General features: G+C 44.6%; 1 protein-coding gene across 2 annotated transcripts in view; it reads right to left on the bottom strand.

Moving 5' to 3' along the window:
- Window positions 1-1,345, bottom strand: part of CDK13 (cyclin dependent kinase 13) — a 112,079-nt gene extending 110,734 nt beyond the window's left edge. For both annotated transcript variants that reach the window (XM_081244907.1, XM_081244908.1), the window contains exon 1: window positions 18-1,345. In XM_081244907.1, the coding sequence (XP_081101033.1) occupies window positions 18-1,249 (1,232 nt within the window). In that variant the 5' untranslated portion in view covers window positions 1,250-1,345. The remainder of the gene's footprint in view (window positions 1-17) is intronic.
- Between the last annotated feature and the right edge of the window lie 19,629 nt (window positions 1,346-20,974).

Raw genomic sequence — 20,974 nt, 5'->3', positions numbered from 1 at the left:
CGGGACGCCGGACTCACCTGATCACAGGGCTGTAGGGGCTCCGGGAGCGGCGCCAGCTGCTGCTGCTGTATGGGCTGGGGGACACGTCGCCACCCCGCTCGTAGGAGCTGTGCCGGCTGTAGCTGGGGGAGCGGCGGCGGCTGTAGGGGCTCGGGGAGCGGGCAAGACGCCGCGAGTAGGGGCTGCTGCCGCCTCCCGCCGGGCTGGGGGACTTGCGGCTCCTCAGGCTCTGCGAGGCCCTGTGGGACACCGGGCTGTCGTCCCGGCCTCCCAGCGGGCTCAGGGACCGCTGCCGCCGCCTGTAGGCCTTGGGCTCGGTCTTGTCCTCCCGGTAGGCCTTGGGCGGCTCCTTGTAGGCCGACGGCGGCTCCTTGGACGACTTAGTCCGGCTCCGGTGGGCCTTCGGGTCTCGGTCCTTGCGGCTGCTACTGCTGCTGGACGTAGCCGAGGCGCTTTTCCGGCGGCCGCCGCTGCTGCTGCTGCTCCCGCTTTTGGCGGCCTCGGCCCGCTCCTCGCCGCCGTGGCCGTGGCGGCTGCGGGACTTGGAGGCCTCGCCGCCGCCGCCGCCGCCGCCGCCGCCGCGCTGCCCGTCCCGCCGCCGGTGCTCGCGGTGGCGGTCCTTGCTGCGGCCGCTGCTGCTGCGGCGGTCCCGGCGGGGCCTGCGCTCCGACCCCTCCCCGCGCCGCTGGGTGCCGGAGGAGGAGGCCGGACTCCCGCCGCTGCCTCCCGTTCCCCCGGCAGCCGTCGCCGCCGTTGCCGCGCTGGCCCCCCCCAGCAGCAGCCCCTGCTCGGACTGGGAGCTTACATCCTCGTACTCCACCAGCGGGGTCACACCCCCGCCGCTACTAGCACCGCCACCGCCGTCCTGCTGCGGCTGGGGCAGCGAGAAGACCCGACGCTTCTCCGCCTCCTGCCCGGCGCGGGGCCCGCGGCGCCGCTTCTGCCGCCCTCCTGCGCGCCTCTTGCCTCTCGCCAGCCGCTTGACCTCCAGAGGGGGGCCCGGGCTGAAGCAAGAGGAGGAGGCCGCGGCGGCGGCGGCTGCGGCGGCGGCCGTGCCGGGAGCAGCCAGGAAGAGCAGAGGCGGCGGGGGCGGCGGCGGTTGCAGGAGCTGCGGCTGCAGGAGCGGCAACAGCAGCGGCGGCTGCTGAGGGGACAGGAATCGCCTCCGCTTGCGGCGTTCCTCCAACTTCTTCTCCGCCCAGCTCAAGCCCCCGCCTCCCCCCAGCGCCGTGTCCGAGCTGCTCGGCATCGCCTAGAGCCCGCCGCAGAGCGCGGCGCGGGTGCGGCCTCCTCCCGGGTCAGATTCTGGCCATCTCCCCCGCCGGAAACGGGAACGGCGGCGGCGGTGGCGGAGGGACACCGAGCACCAGGGCCGGCCGGGAGACGCGCCACGATAATCCGGGTCGGGACTCGGGTCCCTGGATTCCAGATCACAGTGGGGTACGCAGCGGCCTCCGGGCCCGAGGGAAGCAAGGAATTCGGGCGGAGGAGCTCCCGATCGTGCTCGTCTTCCTAGCCTCGGCAGCAAAAACACCAGATGCGCCGGACGCTGACCTGCGGGGGAGTCCGGAGTCCTCCAAGTGCCCCCGGGGGTGGGGGAGAGCGACCTCGGCCGCGCTCTCGGCTCGGGCAGCGCAACGCGGAAGTACCACCTTCGTCTTCGCTTCACTCCATCGGGCCCTGACGTTGGGTGCGAGTTCAGGGGAGGGGAGTGGGCGAGACAACAACACGCCTCCGCCGCCTCCTTCTCCTCGTCGACGTTGTCCTCCTGTGGTGGCGGCGACACACGGCGGGCGCCTCAGAAGTGGCCTGGGCCTGACAACAACTCCCGGCCTAGGGCCTCGCGCACTCTGCGGCCCACAGGGACGGGCGGCGGGGCGGGGCGGGGCGAGGCGGGGGCGACCGGGCTGCGGCTCACGGTTGGGGCAGCGAGTGTGCGGGGCTGGGCGGGGGGCTGTTTCCGGGGAGATGGGGGCGGGGGGGGCGTTTCTGAGTCTGTAGGGGTGGGTATGGGCCCTGACTTTCTTCTTCCTTCGGCGCGACGAGCAGAGGTGGCGGTGCTGCCCCTTTCCTCCGCTCCCCCCCCCTCCACGAGGAGGCTCCTGATGTGCGCGGCCGGCCCAGCTCGCTCCTCCCCTTCCCTCTCCGCTCCTCGTCAGGAGGAGGGAGGGAGATGGGACTTGCTGGTTGGGCCCTAACCTCCACAACCCCTCCTTCTAGCCTCGCTCTTTCGGCCTTTCCCCTCTTCGGCCCTGACGTAAGGCCGGGGACGCGCACGCACGTCGCGCTCCGAGAAAGCCCAAGGTGAGTGGTGTCAGGGGCAAAGGAGGCGGGAACAAAGTTGCCGCGCACGGGCGTGCTCGCTCCCGCTAAGCGACGGGCGTCTGGCCCGGAAGTGAGGGAACGTAGAGACGGCTCCATTTCCGATGGGGGTGGGACTCTGTGAAGAAGAGTTAAAGAAAGGAGAGGGTTCGTGCGCCGCCCTCTGCTGTCGCTGGAGAGTCTCGGAGTGACGGCACGCCGGTCGTGCCTGTTGCTTGCGTCCAGCGCGCAGCATCGGCTCTGGATCTTCGCAGGCGCCGCACCGCCTGCCTGTTGACAGGTCACGGCGAGAGCAAGAATCTGGAGACTCAGGAATAATGCCGTTAATGGCCTTCTGGGCTGGATAATCACCCCGTCGTCTCCCCTCAACCAAGCCCGGACGGAGGTTGGAACAGCTGCGAGAGAGGAAGAGAGGGCACCCTGCAAAGGAGGGCGGAGATGGCGTTAGCTTAAACTATCTCTTGTACACCCAAGTTCCAGGCCCCATCTTGACCTAAAAACACAGTTGGAAATCCCAGTCTGGCGCTTCCATAACACTGAAGTTTAAAAAAAAAAAAAAAAGTTAATACGAGGAATAATGAAACGTCGAGAGGAACTCCTGGAAACCCCAGAATTTTTACCGGCGGCCTTGAAGTCAAAACATCTCGCTCAAATGAGAGCTGCCCTCTTGGCACTTCACCCTCTTTCACCTTAACTATCCAAACCTGTGGGGCTGCAAAGCATAACCATTCGGTGACCTCACGTCTCATTTCTTGCATTACCAGGTTAGCCTTTCAGTTACAGAGTGGGCACTTGGGACAATTATCATAGGTTAAAACTTAAATGGCTTATTGGTTTGGGGTTTTTTTTTTAATTGGATTATAGTTGATTTACAATGTTGTGTTTCAGGTGTACGCGAAGTGAATCAGTTATACGTACGCATATACCCACTCTTTTTTAGATTCCTTTCCCATATAGTCCATTACAGAGTATTGAGTAGAGTTCCCTGTGCTACACAGCAGGTCCTTATTAGTGGCTTATGGGGTATTAATATGGTTGCAAAGAGAAGCTGAGCAGTGCATTCAATGGCTACATGTAGTCACCCGTTTTCAAGTTTATTTGTTCAGTGCATCAGTTGGTTCTTAGTTCTTAAACACTTGGTACCCATCCATCATTCATGCCTTCGTGTAAATAATTTTAATTGACTTGACATCCACTAACACTGTATCTCAGTCTGGACTCACCTAAGCTAAAATCAGACTTCACTGAAAGAATATAAAGGGTGTTTGCTGCAGAATAAAGGAGGAGGCAAAGGAGTAGGTAATCTTGAAGGCAGTTCATTTCCCAGGAGGATAGGCCCCGGGTGGGCCACACAGTGGGACCTACCACGCAGCCAGAAGGATATGGTAAATGCACTGGGAAACTGAATAGAAAAGTAAGGGACAAGGTGCCTAAAAACGTTTCTCCTTGGCAGTATTGCTGCCTGAAGTTCCTACAGCCTAAACCAGTTAGCGAATGGCTTTTTCCAAAAAAATACGATCAACCTGCCCCATCATCCTACTTTGAAAAGCCTGGAGTAGCAGAACTAGGAGAGCAAAATGGATTTATCTAGCAGTTCGTCACATATGACCAACTCCAGGTAAGAATATCATCTTCTGTCCTATACTTGCAAAGAAAACATGTTCCAAAGTAAATGGGTAGCTTCCAGTCCAGGTTGCAAACAGAAAACATGTACTAAAATATTTTTAGTGGGGTTCTGCCACCCCATATGTTTCTGCAAAGAGTCTGGGGGGTCAGATGGGGAAAAGAGGCAGAAGCGAAGCATTTTGAACTCCCCAAAGATACCTGCCCCCCATGCATTGAAATGCTAATGATTAACAGGGTTCAAACTCCAAAAAATGAGAAAGACCTTTAAATTAGAAGCCATCTGTTTCTATAAGCTTGTCTACTTATCTTCATGTAAAGAGATTTGAAGTTGCCACTTGGGACTGTGTTTTAGTATTTTACTGTTTGTGTGTTATGACATACTGTCTATTGGTTTAAGAGAGGGAGAGAGAGAGAAGGAGGTGGTAAGTTTTTTGCTTTTTTTGTTTATCTGATGGGTCATAACATACCTAATCAGCTGTTCTTTTTTTTTTCTTTTTTTTTGCGGTACGCGGGCCTCTCACTGTTGTGGCCTCTCCCGTTGCGGAGCACAGGCTCCGGACGCGCAGGCTCAGCGGCCATGGCTCACGAGCCCAGCCGCTCAGCGGCATGTGGGATCTTCCCGGACCGGAGCACAAACCCGTGTCCCCTGCATCGGCAGGTGGACTCTCAACCACTGCGCCACCAGGGAAGCCCTAATCACCTGTTTTTAAAGTGTGGCCTGAGACTAATGCTTTTTCAATGAATCATGCAATCAAAGCTATTTTCATAGTAAGACATGATTTGTCTTTATCATTCTTATTTTTTCACAAATGCACCATGGAGTTTTCCAGAGGCAACATGACATGTGATGACATCATTGTTCTGATGGCTAATGGAATGTGTGCTTGTGTGTTCGTATGTTTTCTAGAATATTCTAAGGTATTAAGTTTCTGAAATGTGTAAACATTTGGAATATCTGCCTAACTCAGTGACCCGATATTTTCCAACTGACTAATGGATGATGTTACAAAATTATGAGCAAAAGATTCATTCAAAGTGCAGGACAGACTGATGTTTTTTAATGTAACCATACAAAAAGTTCATAGATCTGACCTCAGATTCCACTTTATAACTAACCTTTAAGAAGCTAGTGTGGGGGCTTACCTGGTGTCGCAGTGGTTAAGAATCCTCCTGCCAATGCAGGGAACACGGGTTCGATCCCTGCTTCGGGAAGATCCTACATGCCGCGGAGCAACTAAGCCAGTGTGCCACAACTACTGAGCCTGCGGTCTAGAGCCCGCAAACCACAACTACTGAGCCTGCGCTCTAGAGCCCGCAAACCACATCTACTGAAGCCCGTGCTCCGCAACAAGAGAAGCCCCCGCAATGAGAAGCCGGCGCACCACAGCGAAGAGTAGCCCCCGCACGCCGCAGCTAGACAAAGCCGGCACGCAGCAACGGAGACCCAATGCAGCCAAAAATAAATTAATTAAATAAATAAATTAAGAATAAATAAATTAAGAAGCTACTGTGGAGTTTTGGTGTAGTATCAAAGAATAACCACAATTATCTGGAAAAGCTATTAAAATACTCCCTCGCTTTTCCAACAACATATCTTTTTCATACATTTCCACCAAAATAACATATTGCAACAAATTGCGTAAAAAGGCTGATATGAGAATCAGTTTCAGTCCTACTAAACCAGTCAAAAGGAGATCTGTAGAAAGGTAACACATTAATCCTCTAATATTTTTGTTTTGTAAAGATAGTTGCTTTCGGGCTTCCCTGGTGGCGCAGTGGTTGTGAGTCCGCCTGCCGATGCAGGGGACACGGGTTCGTGCCCCGGTCCGGGAAGATCCCACATGCCGCGGAGTGGTTAGGCCTGTGAGCCATGGCCGCTGAGCCTGCGCGTCCGGAGCCTGTGCTCCGCAACGGGAGAGGCCGCAACGGTGGGAGGCCCGCGTACCGCAAAAAAAAAAAAAAAAAAAAAGATAGTTTCTTTCATTTATATGTGTTAGTTGTGTTACTACATGATGAAGTTATTGTTAATTTGAATGACTTTTTTTTTTTCTTTTTGGTGCCGCGCTGCACAGCTTGCAGGATTTTAGCTCCCAGACCAGGGATCGAACCCAGGCCCTCGGCAGTGAAAGTGCAGAGTCCTAACCACTGGACCGCCAGGGAATTCCCTAAATGAATATTTTTAAAGTGTCTCCATTTTTATTTCTAATATCAACAGATATAACTCATATAAACAAAAGCTCTTTTGTGGTCCTCAGGAATTTTTTTAAGTGTAAAAGGATCTTCAGAGCAAAACCTTTGAGAAATGCCATACAAAATCATTAAAATTCCAGTGCTTCTGTTCATGTTTCTAGTGGTACAAACAGTTCACAGATAGGTCATGCACTATCATTCCAGAATCTTCCTTATAACTAGGAGTTTCTGCAGTGTCTTTCAACATTGCTTCTCCTTTAGAGAAATTGGTTGTTTGAGTTTTTATTAGGTTTTTCTCAGTCTTGAAAAAGTTTAAGCTCTCCTACTTCAGCCCACTATTCTTTATCATAAGGAAGAATATCAAGCATATTATTGTTAAAAGAGAGAAAAGCAAAGCCAAAACAATGGAACTTTTCAATTTAATTATAAAAACAAGTAGTGAAAAAAAAAAACAGTAGTGGCCAGTATTTATGTGCACTTACTATGTGTCAGGCTCTGTGCTAAGTGCTTTATATTTATCTTCTCATTTAATCCTCTCTCCAGTGCCTAAAAATAGGGTGACCATAGTCCTCAGTTTGCCTGGGGTGGTCCTGGTTTATGCCATTTGTTCAAATATAATTATTAATAATATCCCCCTGCCAGCACATAAGTTTGGACATAAATTATCTGATCACCCTCCCTGTAAAAATTACTATCCACAGTTTACAAATCAGGAAACTGAGGCATAGAGAGATTGAGTGTCTTGCCCAAAGTACACTGCTAGTAAATGTGGGTGTGGGATCCTAACCCAGGTCTGTCTAGCTTTGTAGTTCAGCCTTTTAAAGAATTACAAACTGTTTGACTGATATCAATGCTCCTGAGATTGATGTTGACCCCAACTATAGTAATATATCCCAGAATAAAAGAAAGTCGAACACAGAAATTTATGATAGAGTTTTAAATTCAGTTTCAGTTGTAAAACACTGATGTGATAGATGTGCTGTTCCGACACTCATCTTTTACACAGTTCAGAGGCGCACACTGGCTATCAACACTTTGCAGAAAACCAATGCTGCTTCTGCGTTGGGGCTTGCGGGGGAGTGCAGTTCTTGCTGGTTCAGTAAAGCTGAAGGATGCCTATTTACAAAACAGGAAAGGTGGACCAAACTGTTAGAGACCTTCCTAATAGGGATTCTCCCTGATGATAAGTAACAGAACGCGAGTTTCGTTGGGTGTATAAATGTGCCTAGCTTAAAACTACATCTCCCAGCACTCGCTGCAGATGAAGCACCTGACCATGCTATGTAGTCCTGGCCAACGAAATGTAAGTAGAAGTTGTTGGGTGAGGCGTCTGGGGATGCTTTCTTAAAATGGAAGGCCAATTTAGCTGACCTTGCCTTTTACTTTTCTTTACATCTGGAACTCAAATGCAATACTGGAGTCTGAGCAGCCATCTTGTGACTACAAAGGAACAAGCACGTGTCAGGGATGGCTAGGTGAAGGTAAGAGAGAAGGACGTGGCTCTCTGAGGACATTGTGGATCTACCAAATCAACCCTGGACTGAAAAAGACATATAAAACTGGTAACATGTTTAAGCCACTGTTTTTTTCCATTTTTGTTACAGATAAACTAAATTCCTAACTATTGCAGTGTGACCCCATGCTCCCATCCCACTTCAGTGGTGGATATCATTAATGAGAGCATTCTTTCCTGCTCATCCTAAATATAGCCTCAGAATCTGTCTCAACATAAGTGTCTAAAACCCACACTGCAGCAGATCAGCCACATCGTCCAGCAGCTCAGGCTTGAGAAGGACATGGTCCAGGTATGGTTCTGCAACTGTCACCAGAAGGGCAAACGATCACGCAAGTGAATATTCGTACTGAGAGGATTTTGAGGCTATTGGGCAGTCTCCTTCCTCAGGGGAACCAGTACCCTCTCCTCTGGCCCCAGGGCCCTATTTTGTCACCCCAGGCTGTAGGGACCCTCACTTCACTACGCTGTACTCCTCAGTCTCTTTCCGTGAGAGTGAAGCCTTTCCCTCTGTGTCTGTCACCACTCTGGGCTTTCCCATGCCTTCAAACCAAAGAATGGGGGCCAAAGGAAAGGGAAGAGCTAGGGGGAAACCTTGGGGTTTCTACCAGGGCTTTGGGGATTAAGTTCTTTATTCACTACGAAAAGAATTGGCAGCAGAGAAGGTGTGGGGACAGGGAGTTTGGAGGGAAGGTGAAGTTCAGGGATGCTCCTGATTATAATCCCCATGTCATTCATCACTTTGTTCTTAAGTAAAGAAGCCTGGGACATAGACACACACGCAGAGCAATATATTCCAGAATAAAAGAAAATATAACACAAAATTTGCAATGAAAACTTAAGATCAATTTCACTAGTAAAACTGAAGCGATGTGTCACTCCCATGCTCATTTTTCACACAGTTTCAGAAGCCTACTACCTCGGAGTCAGAAATGATACCAGTAATGAAATTATTTTTCAGGCTTGTCCTGGAGCAATTTTTGTCATTATTTGGGGAATTGCCTGGTCCAAAAACTCAGGGTTCACACCCTGGCACAAAACTACATGTCTTAGTTATCTTATATTGTTACGCCTTGTTATAGAGACAAAGCAATACATTGAATTATGTCAAGATTTAAAGGGTACGTAATTTATTGGAATCAATATTTTGTTAATGTCTAATCTCATAAGAATATTTATGTACTCTTAGGAGATAGTTATTCAGGAATATTTGGAAGTTTGACTACAGATTACACACCATTGTAAAGCAATTATACTCCAATAAAGACGTTAAAAACAAAAACAAAAAAAAAAGAAATAGACCTAAAAATGCTGAAATGATAGAATTAGTGCATCAAGACTTTAAAAACAATTATTTTTAAAAGTTTAAGGACTTAAGGGCAAGTGTGAAAATACTTAGGAGAGAAGTGGATATAAGATACAAGATAGAAATAAATAAAAAACTTTTCAAGCTAAAAAAAAAAGAATACTTTAAATTTCTAATTATATCAACTAACATTTGATGGAGAAAGGATAAACAAGCAAACAATTCATTTATGTTGTGCTAAAAGTTCTCATTAATAAGGTCATTATAGCCTTTAAATACACTATTGGAGATATAGGTCAAAGGAAATAATTTCTACCAGAACTTTTTAACTGACAATGTGAATCTTATTTTGTGTTCAGAGCATTGCAATAAAATTATTAGAATCGGCATTTAATAATTGATTCACCCTTATATTTATGGTCAGATGATTTTTAACAAGGGTGCCAAGACAATTTGATGGGGAAGAATTGTCTATTCAACAAATGGTTATGGTGAAGGAGATTGTTGTTGATAGGTGTAAACAACAACTGCCCAGCCCCCTCCTCATTTCCATTTTCCCCATTATCACAATATAAATAATAGCAAAGAAAAAAAATGGTGCTAGGCCAACTCCACAGCCACATGCAAAAGAATGAAGTTGGACCCCAACCTCATACAATATACAAAAATTAGCTCAAGATGGATCAGAGGCCTAATATAAGAGCTAAAACTGTAAAACTCTGAGAAGTTAAACATAGGAATAAATATTTGCAACCTTGGGTTACACAAAACCTTCTCAGATGAGACACCAAAAGTACAGATGACAAAAGGAAAAATGATAAATTGGACTTATCAAAATTAAGAAGCTTGTGCTGCTTCAAATGACACCATCAAGAAAATGAAAACGACAGTGCATAAATCTTTACAAATTATTTATGTGGTAAGGGATTTGCATGTAGAATATATAAAGAACTCCTGCAACTCCACAATGGAAGGATAAATAACCCAATTTTAAAATGGTTAAAAGATCTGAATAGACATTTCTCCAAAGAAGACATACAAATGGCCAAAAAGGAAAGATGAAAAGATGCTCAGTATTATTAGCCATTAGGGAAATACAGGTAAAAACCACAATGAGATACCACTTTACACACCAGGATGGCTATAGTCAATAGACAAGTTTTGTCAGAGATACAGAGAAAATGGAACCCTCATACATTGCTGGTGGGAATGTAAACGTGATACAACCACTTTGGAAAACAGTTGGGCAGTTCCTCAAAATGTTAGGCACAGAATTACACTATGACCCAGCAAATTCAATCCTAGCTATGTACCCACAAGATATGTAACCATATCTTGAAAAAACTTGTACACAAATGTTAACAGCATAATTCATAATAGCCCAAAAGTGGAAACAACCCAAATGTCCATTAGCAGATGAATGGATAAACAAAATGTGACACATCCTTACAATATAGTATTTTTTTTCAGCAATAAAAAGGAATGAATTTCTGATACATGCTATAGCGTGGAGGACCTTTGAAAATATTATGCTAAGGGAAATAAGCCTTAGTTTCTGTCTTTTAATCATCACCTAAGGTACAAAGTATACAGTATTATTCCCATTTAATAGCTGAGGAAAGTAAAGCTCAAGGGGATTGAGTTGTCTACAGCCACATAAACACTAATGTGAAACTTGAATTTTCAACCCCAAAACATACCCTAAACACAAATAAAAACACTTTTTAAAAAGTGTTTCTTGGGCTTCCCTGGTGGCGCAGTGGTTGAGAGTCCGCCTGCCAATGCAGGGGATACGGGTTCGTGCCTCGGTCTGGGAAGATCCCACATGCCGCGGAGCGGCTACGGGCGCCCGTGAGCCATGGCCGCTGAGCCTGCGCGTCCGGAGCCTGTGCTCCGCAACGGGAGAGGCCACAACAGTGAGAGGCCTGCATACCGCAAAAAAAAAAAAAGTGTTTCTGGGCCTCCCTGGTGGCGCAGTGGTTGAGAGTCCGCCTGCCGATGCAGGGGATACGGGTTCGTGCCCCGGTCTGGGAGGATCCCATATGCCGCGGAGTGGCTGGGCCTGTGAGCCATGGCCGCTGGGCCTGCGCGTCCGGAGCCTGTGCTCCGCAACGGGAGAGGCCACAGCAGTGAGAGGCCCACATACCGCAAAAAGAAAAAAAAAAAAAAAAAAAGTGTTTCTTAGGCTTCCCTGATGGCGCAGTGGTTGGGGGTCTGCCTGCTGATGCAGGGGACACAGATTCGTGCCCCGGTCCGGGAAGATCCCACATGCCGCAGAGCAGCTAGGCCCATGAGCCATGGCCACTGAGCCTACGCGTCTGGAGCCTGTGCTCCGCAATGGGAGAGGCCACAACAGTGAGAGGCCCGCGTACCGCAAAAAAAAAAAAAAAACAATTTCTTGATCTATATCCACACAATCCCTTCCTTTTCCTTTATCGTGTCCTTAGTGACCACATAAATGCTATCCATCTTCCCTTTTCCCTTTCTGTATTGGTGCCTGGCCTTCTTCCCAGTGTCCTGGGCATAGCTAAAATTTTCCAATGGAAACCAAGGGGTTTTAGAGCTGGAAAGAATCTTTAAAATTTAAGTTCACCCCCCCCAACTCACTTTATTGATGGAAACTGAGATTTACACAAATCAAATGTCCTGTCTAAGGTCCCAAAGCTATTTTGTAAAAGAAGCCTTGTTTATTTTGTCTCCCATCCAGTACTCTTTACATTTGACTCATAGTTTTCAAACTCGCTGGCGGTACTCAAAGACATTCCAAGGAGTACATAGGCTGGGAAAGTTTTGAGGAAATGCGTTTTCGAATGATCAACTTCCATACTTCTAAAATTGATCTGCCTGAGAATGTTCTTGCAGTCAAGGTGTCTTGCTGGTTCTCTCTCCGACTTTATAAAACAAAGACAGAACTCTGATTCTCTAATCTTAATGGCACATTGCCCAAAAGTGTAAGAACAAAGACAAACCAAGGCACAATTGAAACATTGTGTCTGGGAAAGACTTGTTTAATCAAGACAACCTGTCTCATTGTAGCAATAAGTAATATTCCTCTCTGAACACATAGAATAGCTTTACCTTTTTTTTTTTTGCTGGGCCCCATGTGGCTGGTGGGATCTCAGTTCCTCCACCAGGTATCCAACCCAGGCCACAGCAGTGGAACCCCAAAATCCTAACTACTAGGCCACCAGGGAACTCCTTTAACTTTACTAATATTTAAAAATGATTAATAAAAACATGAAATATATTTGCTGTTTTAATCAATTGTATATTACTGATAACTGAAATTATGACTCAATCTAGAAGAAAAATTTTAACACTTATCAGTTTTCACTTACTTTTTTTCTTATGGCAGGATGTATGATAAGGTGATGAGTAAAAGACTTTAAAGCAAAAAAAGTATGTTAGTATATTACATTAGGATAAAATTATGTGAGAGAAGTGGAATGGAAAAGAGAACAATGTAAAATTCTGGCTGTTGAAGGTTAGGTATAGTTTTTCTAAAAGAATGATAGTCGGTATCAAACAGCCATCATTTGAGTCTTTTGGATACATACAGGAGTGATATAAGAATCTTAAATGTCAACATAAAAAGGTGCAAAGGTATACATAGGCTTTTCAAATCATTTTAGGAAGTATAAGCAAAAAAACCTGAAGACCACTGTCATAAGCAATCCTTTGTAGAATATTGATGACTCATAGTAAGTCCATTGCCATTATAGAAAAAAATTCTCAACAAACCTGTCTGCTAATTTTTAACTCAATATTATCATTTCCACACATAGAGGAAAGCACGTTATCATTGTTCTTTAAAAAAAAAAAGATTTTTAAAGGCATGAAATAGAGATTTTTGTTCCCACTCCTAAACTTTGCAACCTTTTATTTTCTTACACAATTTCTCCAGGCACCCAGGCACCAGGCTCCTGTATACTGAGGCTTCTGCTTAAAACTGCAGTTGCTCCCAACTGCTTCTAAGAGAAAGTGCTAACGCCAGCGGGGGGCTCACATCACTCTGCATGATCCGAGTCCCACTTATGGCTCCAGACTGCTCTTTTTCTCTCTCTGCTCAAACTCTGCACTTCAGTCATCTGGAACTTCTTTTCAGTTCTTTGAAGGTCCTGTTCGTCTCTCAACACTGGGCCTTCACACGGGCTGCTCCCTCTGTGTGGAATACTCAACCCACCTCCTACCGCCCAACTAGGTGTAATTTTTTTTTTTTTTTTTTTGCGGTACGCGGGCCTCTCCCTGTTGCGGCCTCTCCTGTCCCCTTGCGGAGCACAGGCTCCGGACGCGCAGGCTCAGCGGCCATGGCTCACGGGCCCAGCCGCTCTGCGGCATGTGGGATCCTCCTGGACCGGGGCAGGAACCCGTGTCCCTTGCATGGGCAGGCGGACTCAACCATTGCACCACCAGGGAAACCCTAGGTGTAATTTTTACATATTCGAATGTCAGGTTTAGGTACCACTTGAAGCTTTCTCCGACCGCCCCCACCACTACCATCACTAAGGTTGGATTAAATGTTCTTCTTTTGTGTTCCTGATGAATAGTGTCCTTCCCCATCAAGCATGTACTGCAGTCTTCTCTTTCCTTGTCTGTTTCTTCCAATAGACTGTAGGTTGCAACACAACAGAAACAGTGTCTACTCACCATCATATTAAGCCTCCTCCAATGTACGGTACCTGGTAGTTTCTGAATGAATAATGGGAGAATTCATGAATGGATTGATTTTGCTGATTGATCAATTAAAAGACTTCTGTTGAAAGTAACAGCTACTTTAACAATCTTAAAGGAATTTGTTGGAAGGATATAAAGGGCTCATGAATTGACAGGAAGTTGTAATACCAGGCTGGAAAAATAGGTAAAGACCCAGGTAACGCGAGCATCCAAGAAGCTGGAAAATGTTAGCAAGAATAGCCCAATCGCCTGGGAAGGACACGGTTACCTTTGTTTTAGGGCCCTGCTGCTGCCTCTTTGGGATTCCACCTCAACTGCCCTTGGAGGTAATCTCCCCACGGCTGGGAATTAAATTTCATTGTCCCAAGGAAACCATAAACAAGACAAAAAGACAACCCTCAGAATGGGAGAAAATATTTGCAAATGAAGCAACTGACAGAGGATTAATCTCCAGAATTTACAAGCAGCTCAGTATCAAAAAAACGAACAACCCAATCCAAAAATGGGCAGAAGACCTAGACATTTCTCCAAAGAAGGTATACAGATTGCCAACAAACACATGAAAGGATGCTCAACATCACTAATTATTAGAGAAATGCAAATCAAAACTACAATGAGATATCATCTCACACCAGTCAGAATGGCCATCATCAAAAAAATCTAGAAACAATAAATGCTGGAGAGGGTGTGGAAAAAAGGGAACACTCTTGCACTGCTGGTGGGAATGTGAATTGGTACAGCCACTATGGAGAACGGTATGGAGGTTCCTTAAAAAACTACAAATAGAACTACCATATGACCCATTCACTACGGGGCATATACCCGGAGAAAACCATAATTCAAAAAGAATCATGTACCACAATGTTCATTGCAGCTCTATTTACAATAGCCAAGATACGGAAGCAACCTGTGTCCATCGACAGATGAATGGATAAAGATGTGGCACATATATACAGTGGAATATTACTCAGCCATAAAAAGCAACGAAATTGAGTTATTTGTAGTGAGATAGCTGGACCTGGAGTCTGTCATACAGAGTGAAGTAAGTCAGAAAGAGAAAAACAAATACCGTATACCAACACCTATATATGGATTCTTAGGAAAAAAAAAGGTTCTGAAGAACCTAGGGGCAGGGCAGGAATAAAGACGCAGATGTAGAGAATGGACTTGAGGACATGGGGAGGGGGAAGGGTAAGCTGGGATGAAGTGAGAGAGTGGCATGGACATATAGACACTACCAAATGTAAAATAGATAGCTAGTGGGAAGCAGCCGCATAGCACAGGGAGATCCACTCGGTGCTTTGTGACCACCTAGAGGGGTGGGATAGGGAGGGTGGGAGGGAGACACAAGAAGGAGGAGATATGGGGACATATGTATATGTATAGCTGATTCACTTTCTTATGAAGCAGAAACTAACACACCACTGTAAAGCAATTAAACTCCAATAAAGATGTTTTTAAAAAATTCATTGCCCCTTTGTGTCTCTTGGTCAAGATTTAAATTTCTGGAAAAGTGATCATTGGCTAAAGATCATGTGCCATGCCCAGGCTGCTAGAGCTGAGGAACATCAGGGTAGGGCCTCTCACGCTTTCAGACTGGGAAGGAGAGCATGCCTTTCACCAAGACTGTGGAGGAATTCCTCGAACAGGAAGAAGGGTTGGATACAGTGCAGCTAAGAAAGTACAGCTGTCTGCTACAGCTGTCTAGAACTAGAGCAAAATATGTGTTCCCACACAGAACAGTTTGTTTTGGTGCCATGTGTGTATTTAAGGCCTCTAGAATGGCTTAAAAAATAATAAAAACACATGAATTGAGTGTGATGTTTTTAGAGAAACATAATCTTCATTCTGTAGTCAAATGGAATATTCAGTAATTCAAATATGGCTATGCTAGAAGTTTTACTTAATGAAGTGCTCAGTTAAGGATAGAAAGAGAAATTACAAAGTAGACATTTAAAACGTCAACTGAAAAGAACTTAAAATACTTTTAGTTACATTACACAGAAGTTATGTGGGACTCCAATCTCAATTATAGCACACAATTCTACCTTCCTGTGGAAATAGCCATCAACCTAGAAATCCAAAAGACTGAAAATCACTCAACAAATTTGTAAATGTCTATATGAGTTTTGAGGAAACCTTGTGGTAATTAATGTTTATTGAAAACCCAATAGGAATTTGGAGGCATATAAACAAGATGAAGGGTTTTTCTTAGCTATGGAAGAAATGAACCATCTAAGAAAGAAAGTCCAGTGTAAACCTGAAGAACCAGGGGTGAAAAAGTATGCATCCACACAAAACCCTGCACATCAATGTTTATAGCAGCTTTATTCATAATTCTCAAAATTTGGAAGCAACCAAGATAGTCTTCAATAAGTGATTGGATAAACAAACTGGTACATTCAGACAATGGAATATTACTCAGCAATAAAAGGAAGTGAGTTACCAAGTCACAGAAAAACATGAGGAAAATTAGGTACATTTTGCGAAGTGAAAGAAGCCAGTTCGAAAAGGCTACGTACTTATGATTTCAACTATATGACATTCTGGAAAAGGCAAAACTAGAAACAGTAAAAAGATTAGGGGTTCAGGGGCAAGGGAGGGATTGATAGATGGAGCAAAAGATACTTTTAAAGAAGTGAAATTTGTTTTGCATGATATCATAAAGGTGGATACATGTCATTATACATTTGTCAAAATCCATAGAATGTACAACACAAAGAATAAACCCTAATATAAACTTTAGTTGGATTTTAGTTAATAAAAATGTATCAGTATTGACTCATTAATTGTAACAAATGTACTGTGCTAATGCAAGACGTTAATAGAAGAAACTGGGAGTGGGGTATATACGGGAATTTACAGCTCAATTTTTAATACAACGGCTTTTTTTTAAGTATATTAATTTTTTTAAAGAGAGAATTATGTATCAATACACTTGTAATTTTTAAGTAGTATATATTTCTTAGTTACGTTTATCGTAGTATCCATCATACTAATAAAGAATGACTGGCATTTTCTTCACAAGTAGCAGGTAAAACGCTCGCTGAGGAATAAAATGAAGTAGATGGACATAAATACACAAGTAAGCATTTACTGACTGTATATTAGTCAGCCTCCAAGATGATCCCCAGTGATCCTCATTTCCTTTTTATTGTTGTTTTAAGCCACTAAATTTTATGGTATTTGTCATGCAGTGATAGACAACAAATACACTTTCAACTGGGATTAAATCAATGGATGCACATCAAGAAGTAAAAATCTTGAGAACAAATTAACAACTTTGGATTTGCAGAACTTTGGAGCGGTTCTGGACTTGGGTATAGGAAGTATTACAGAAGGAAGGAAAGAGAATTGGGGCAGAATCCGAATGATTTCAAGGTCTATAGGGAGCAGACCAACCGCACCCGTTCCGTGAAACAGAATTGTTGGCAGCCAGGTGGTTACACCTGGGTGGGCGGTGGTGGAGGTTAGAGAGGACGGGAGAACTCCTTTGTAAAGAACAGCCTAGAGAGAACTGGGGGTGCTAGGAAGGACTCGGTATAGCGGAGAAAATCTCTCCACTGTGGCATGAGAGAAGCTTCCTGCGTAAAGGGCAGCCCTTGACCTCTCAATAAAGGCCTATGAATTGCGAATCTCTTCTCTGCACAAATCATCCAGTCTTGCCATCGCTTCCTTTTTAAAAACAAATGCAACTTAATTGATGTATAATATAGTGATAAATATATAAGGCATATAAACACCACACAATCAAAGTAAAACAAAAAAGTTTTTCACAAAAACAAAAAGTTTCCTCCTACCTCTATGAAATCAATCCCTACCACCACCAGTCCCAGGCAACTAACTATAGATGAATTTTCATGTTCTAGAATTTCTGATGAATTGAGTCATAGAGTATGTGGTTCTGGCTTCTCTTGCTTAGCATAAAGTTTTTGAGATTCATCAAGTTGTAGTCTGTATCAGTAATTCAGTTCATTTTCTTGCTGAGTAGTAGTGTATGGATATACCACATGGTTTATCCATTCACCTGTGGTTGGACATTCGGGTTGTTTCCAGTTTGGGACTATTATGAATAAGACTGCTATGAAGTTCATGTATCCACCACTGGAGTATCATATAGCCCTAAAAATATCCCATGTGCTTCTACTATTTAACCATTTCTCACTCCCCTCAGACCTCTGGCAATTGCTGATCTTTTGAACATCCCTACAGTTTTACTTTTCCAGAATGTAATTGTAATTGTAATTGTACAGTATTTAGTCTTTTCAGACAGGCATCTTTCACTTAACAATGTGTATTTAAGATTCATCCTCGTCTTTTTGTGGCTTGATAGCTCTTTTCTTTTTATCACTGAAAAATATTCCACTGTACAGATATACTACCATTTGGTTATCTATTCACCTATTGAAGGATGTCTTGGTTGTTCCAAGTTTTGTGTGATTATGAACAAAGCTGACGATATAACCATTTGTGTGCAGGTTTCTGGGTAGACATAAAATTTCAAATCAGTTGGGTAAATACTTAGAAGTGCAACTGCTGAATCATGTGGTAAGATTATGTTTAGACTATTTTTAGCTTTGTAAGAAGCTGCCAAATTGTACCATTTTCCATTCCCATCAGTAGTGAATGAGAGTTCCTGTTCTCTACATCCTCACCAGCAACAGGTGTTGTCAACTTTTTTTGGATTTTCGTAATTCTAATAGGTATGTAGTAGTATCTCATTGTTGTTTTAATTTGAAGTTCCCTAATGACAAATGCTATATATTTTTTAAATGTTATTTATTTTATTTATTTACTTTTGGCTGTGTTGGGTCTTCGTTGCTGCGCGCGGGCTTTCTCTAGTTGTGGCGAGCGGGGGCTGCTCTTCATTTTGGTGCACAGGCTTCTCACTGCTCTAGGCACGTGGGCTTCAGTAGTTGCAGCACACAGGCTCAGTAGTTGTGGCTCACGGGCTGTAGAGCGCAGGCTCAGTAGTTGTGGCGCACGGGCTTGGTTGCTCTGCGGCATGTGGGATCTTCCCAGACCAGGGCTCAAACCTGTGTCCCCTGCACTGGCAGGTGGATTCTTAATCACTGCACCACCAGAGAAGCCCCAAATGCTATATTTTTTAAATATACAGATTATCCAGATAGTTAGACTCTTCTCATATATCTTTTGACTACTAGTTTCTAACTTAATTCCATTATGGTCAAAGAACATGCTCGCTATGATTTCAATATGTATAAATTTATCAAAACTTGTTTTATGGTTCAATATATGGCCTATTTTAGTGATTATTCTATAGTCACGTAAAAAATGTGTACTCTTCTGTTGTTGAGGGTAGTGTTCTATAAGGGTCAACAGGTTAATTTGGCTTATAGGTGTTCTATATTCTCACAGATTGCTACTTAATCTGTCATTTACTGCGCTGAGTGAAATCTACTGCAATTGTGGATTTTTCACTTCTTTAATTCTATCAATTTTTGCTTCATGTATTTTGAAATGCTGTTATTAGGTGCATACACATTGAGAAATTATATCTGCCTGATGAATTTAACCCCCACCCCTTTTTTTCATACTGAATTTTTCTCCTGGCTAGGGATATTTTCACCTTCTTCAGTTGTCTAGCAATTTTTGACTAGAAGTTGAGCATTATGAATGTTATATTTTTGAAAATTTGAATTTTGTTGTCTTATTTAATTAGTGTTAAATTTGCTTGGCAGGCAGTTTAGTCACTTGGGGATCAGCTTGATCACATCACAGCCTACTTTTCCGCGTTGTTAGAGTAGATCTAAAGTAGCTTTATTCTAGTGCTTATTTAGCATAACTACTAAGACATAACACTTTTGGGTTCTCTGTTGAATGCCCCAGGTTTTTCATATGTTTTCTTCCCTCTAGTTAGTAGGAGATCAACTGTCTCTTAGCCCTGTGTGAGCACTAAGATTCGTTTAGCTCATAGCTCCCAGCTTTTGTTCTTTGCCCAGCCTCATGTAGTTTCATCGTACATAGGTTCAGATTGTTATCCTGGCAAATAATCAAGGGACTCCCTATGCATGTCTCCCTCCTCTTTGGTGTTCTGGCCCACAAACTGCAGCCACCTCAGCCTCCCCACGTCCTTATTTCTGGATTTCAACACAGTGATATCTCCCAGGTGATGTCTGGATTTCTCCTCCTGGCACTATGGTCCAGAAATTGCCCCCAGGGAGAAAGCTGCAACCGTCAAAAGGTGTACCTTATCGGTTTCCTTTCTTTCTTCCTTCCTTTCTTCGGCCGCGCTGCACGGCTTGCGGGATCTTAGTTCCCTGACCAGGGATTGAACCCAGGCCCTCGGCAGTGAAAGCACAGAGTCCTAAACACTGGACTGGCAGGGAATTCCCTCCTTTCTTTCAGTGGCTAAAAATAAATGGCTTCGAACATTTCTTTCATCCACTGTGTCCAGTTTTCTAGTTGTTTACAGCAGGTGGCCAGCCCCATACTGGTAACCTCTTCATGAGCAGAAGCGGAAAGCCTATCACCTCATGTTAAATATGAACGGGTAAACCAGAATCAGCAGACATCTGAGGGCCATAGAACATAAAGTATACTTAAAATTTTAGAATGTAGTATGAGTGCTCTAACCTTGAATATGTATGTACAATGAAGTTGTATTAATTCATTAGGGCTGCTGTAACAAAGTGCGACAAACAGCGGACTGAAAACAATGGAAATTTTATTGTCTCACAGTTCTAGAGGCTAGAAATCCAAGAACTAAGTGCCAGCGGCGTTGGTTCCTTCTAAAGGCTGTGAAGGAGAACCTCTTGCATGCCTCACCCCTAGCTTCTGGAGGTTTGCTGGCAGTCTTGGGCATTTCTTGGCTTCTGCTGCATCACCCCAGTCTCTGCCTTTCCCTTGACATGGCATTCTCCCTGTGTGTGTATCTGTCTCCAAATTTCCCCCTCCATTTTTAAGGACATCAGTCATATTGGATTAGGGACCCACCCTACTTCGGTATGACCTCACCTTAACTACTTATATCTGCAGTCACCCTATTTCCAAATAAGGTCACAATCTGAGGTCCTAGGGATTAGAACTTCAACACATGAATTTTGGTGGGGGTGGGGGGACACAATTCAACCCATAACAATAATTAAGATGCTACCGACAAAAATCCGTGAGGTGGAAAGGGAGCAGAAGAGATAGAGGGAAACGGGGGAGAAAACCCTAATATCCTGGTACCACAAAACAGGAAGGTGGCCATGAGATATTGACAAAAGTTTATAAAACATGAAATAGGAGTTTTGGTATATTATTTAAAAGTGATAAAGATGACCAATAGCATGATTAGCAAACTGAAATAGTTATAGGAGAAAAGCAAGCAACATAAA

Source organism: Mesoplodon bidens (assembly GCF_964165515.1).
Source record: "Mesoplodon bidens genome assembly, chromosome: 9".
In the NCBI taxonomy this organism is placed as follows: Eukaryota; Metazoa; Chordata; class Mammalia; order Artiodactyla; family Ziphiidae; genus Mesoplodon; species Mesoplodon bidens.
This window is presented reverse-complemented; position numbering and strand designations above follow the sequence as displayed.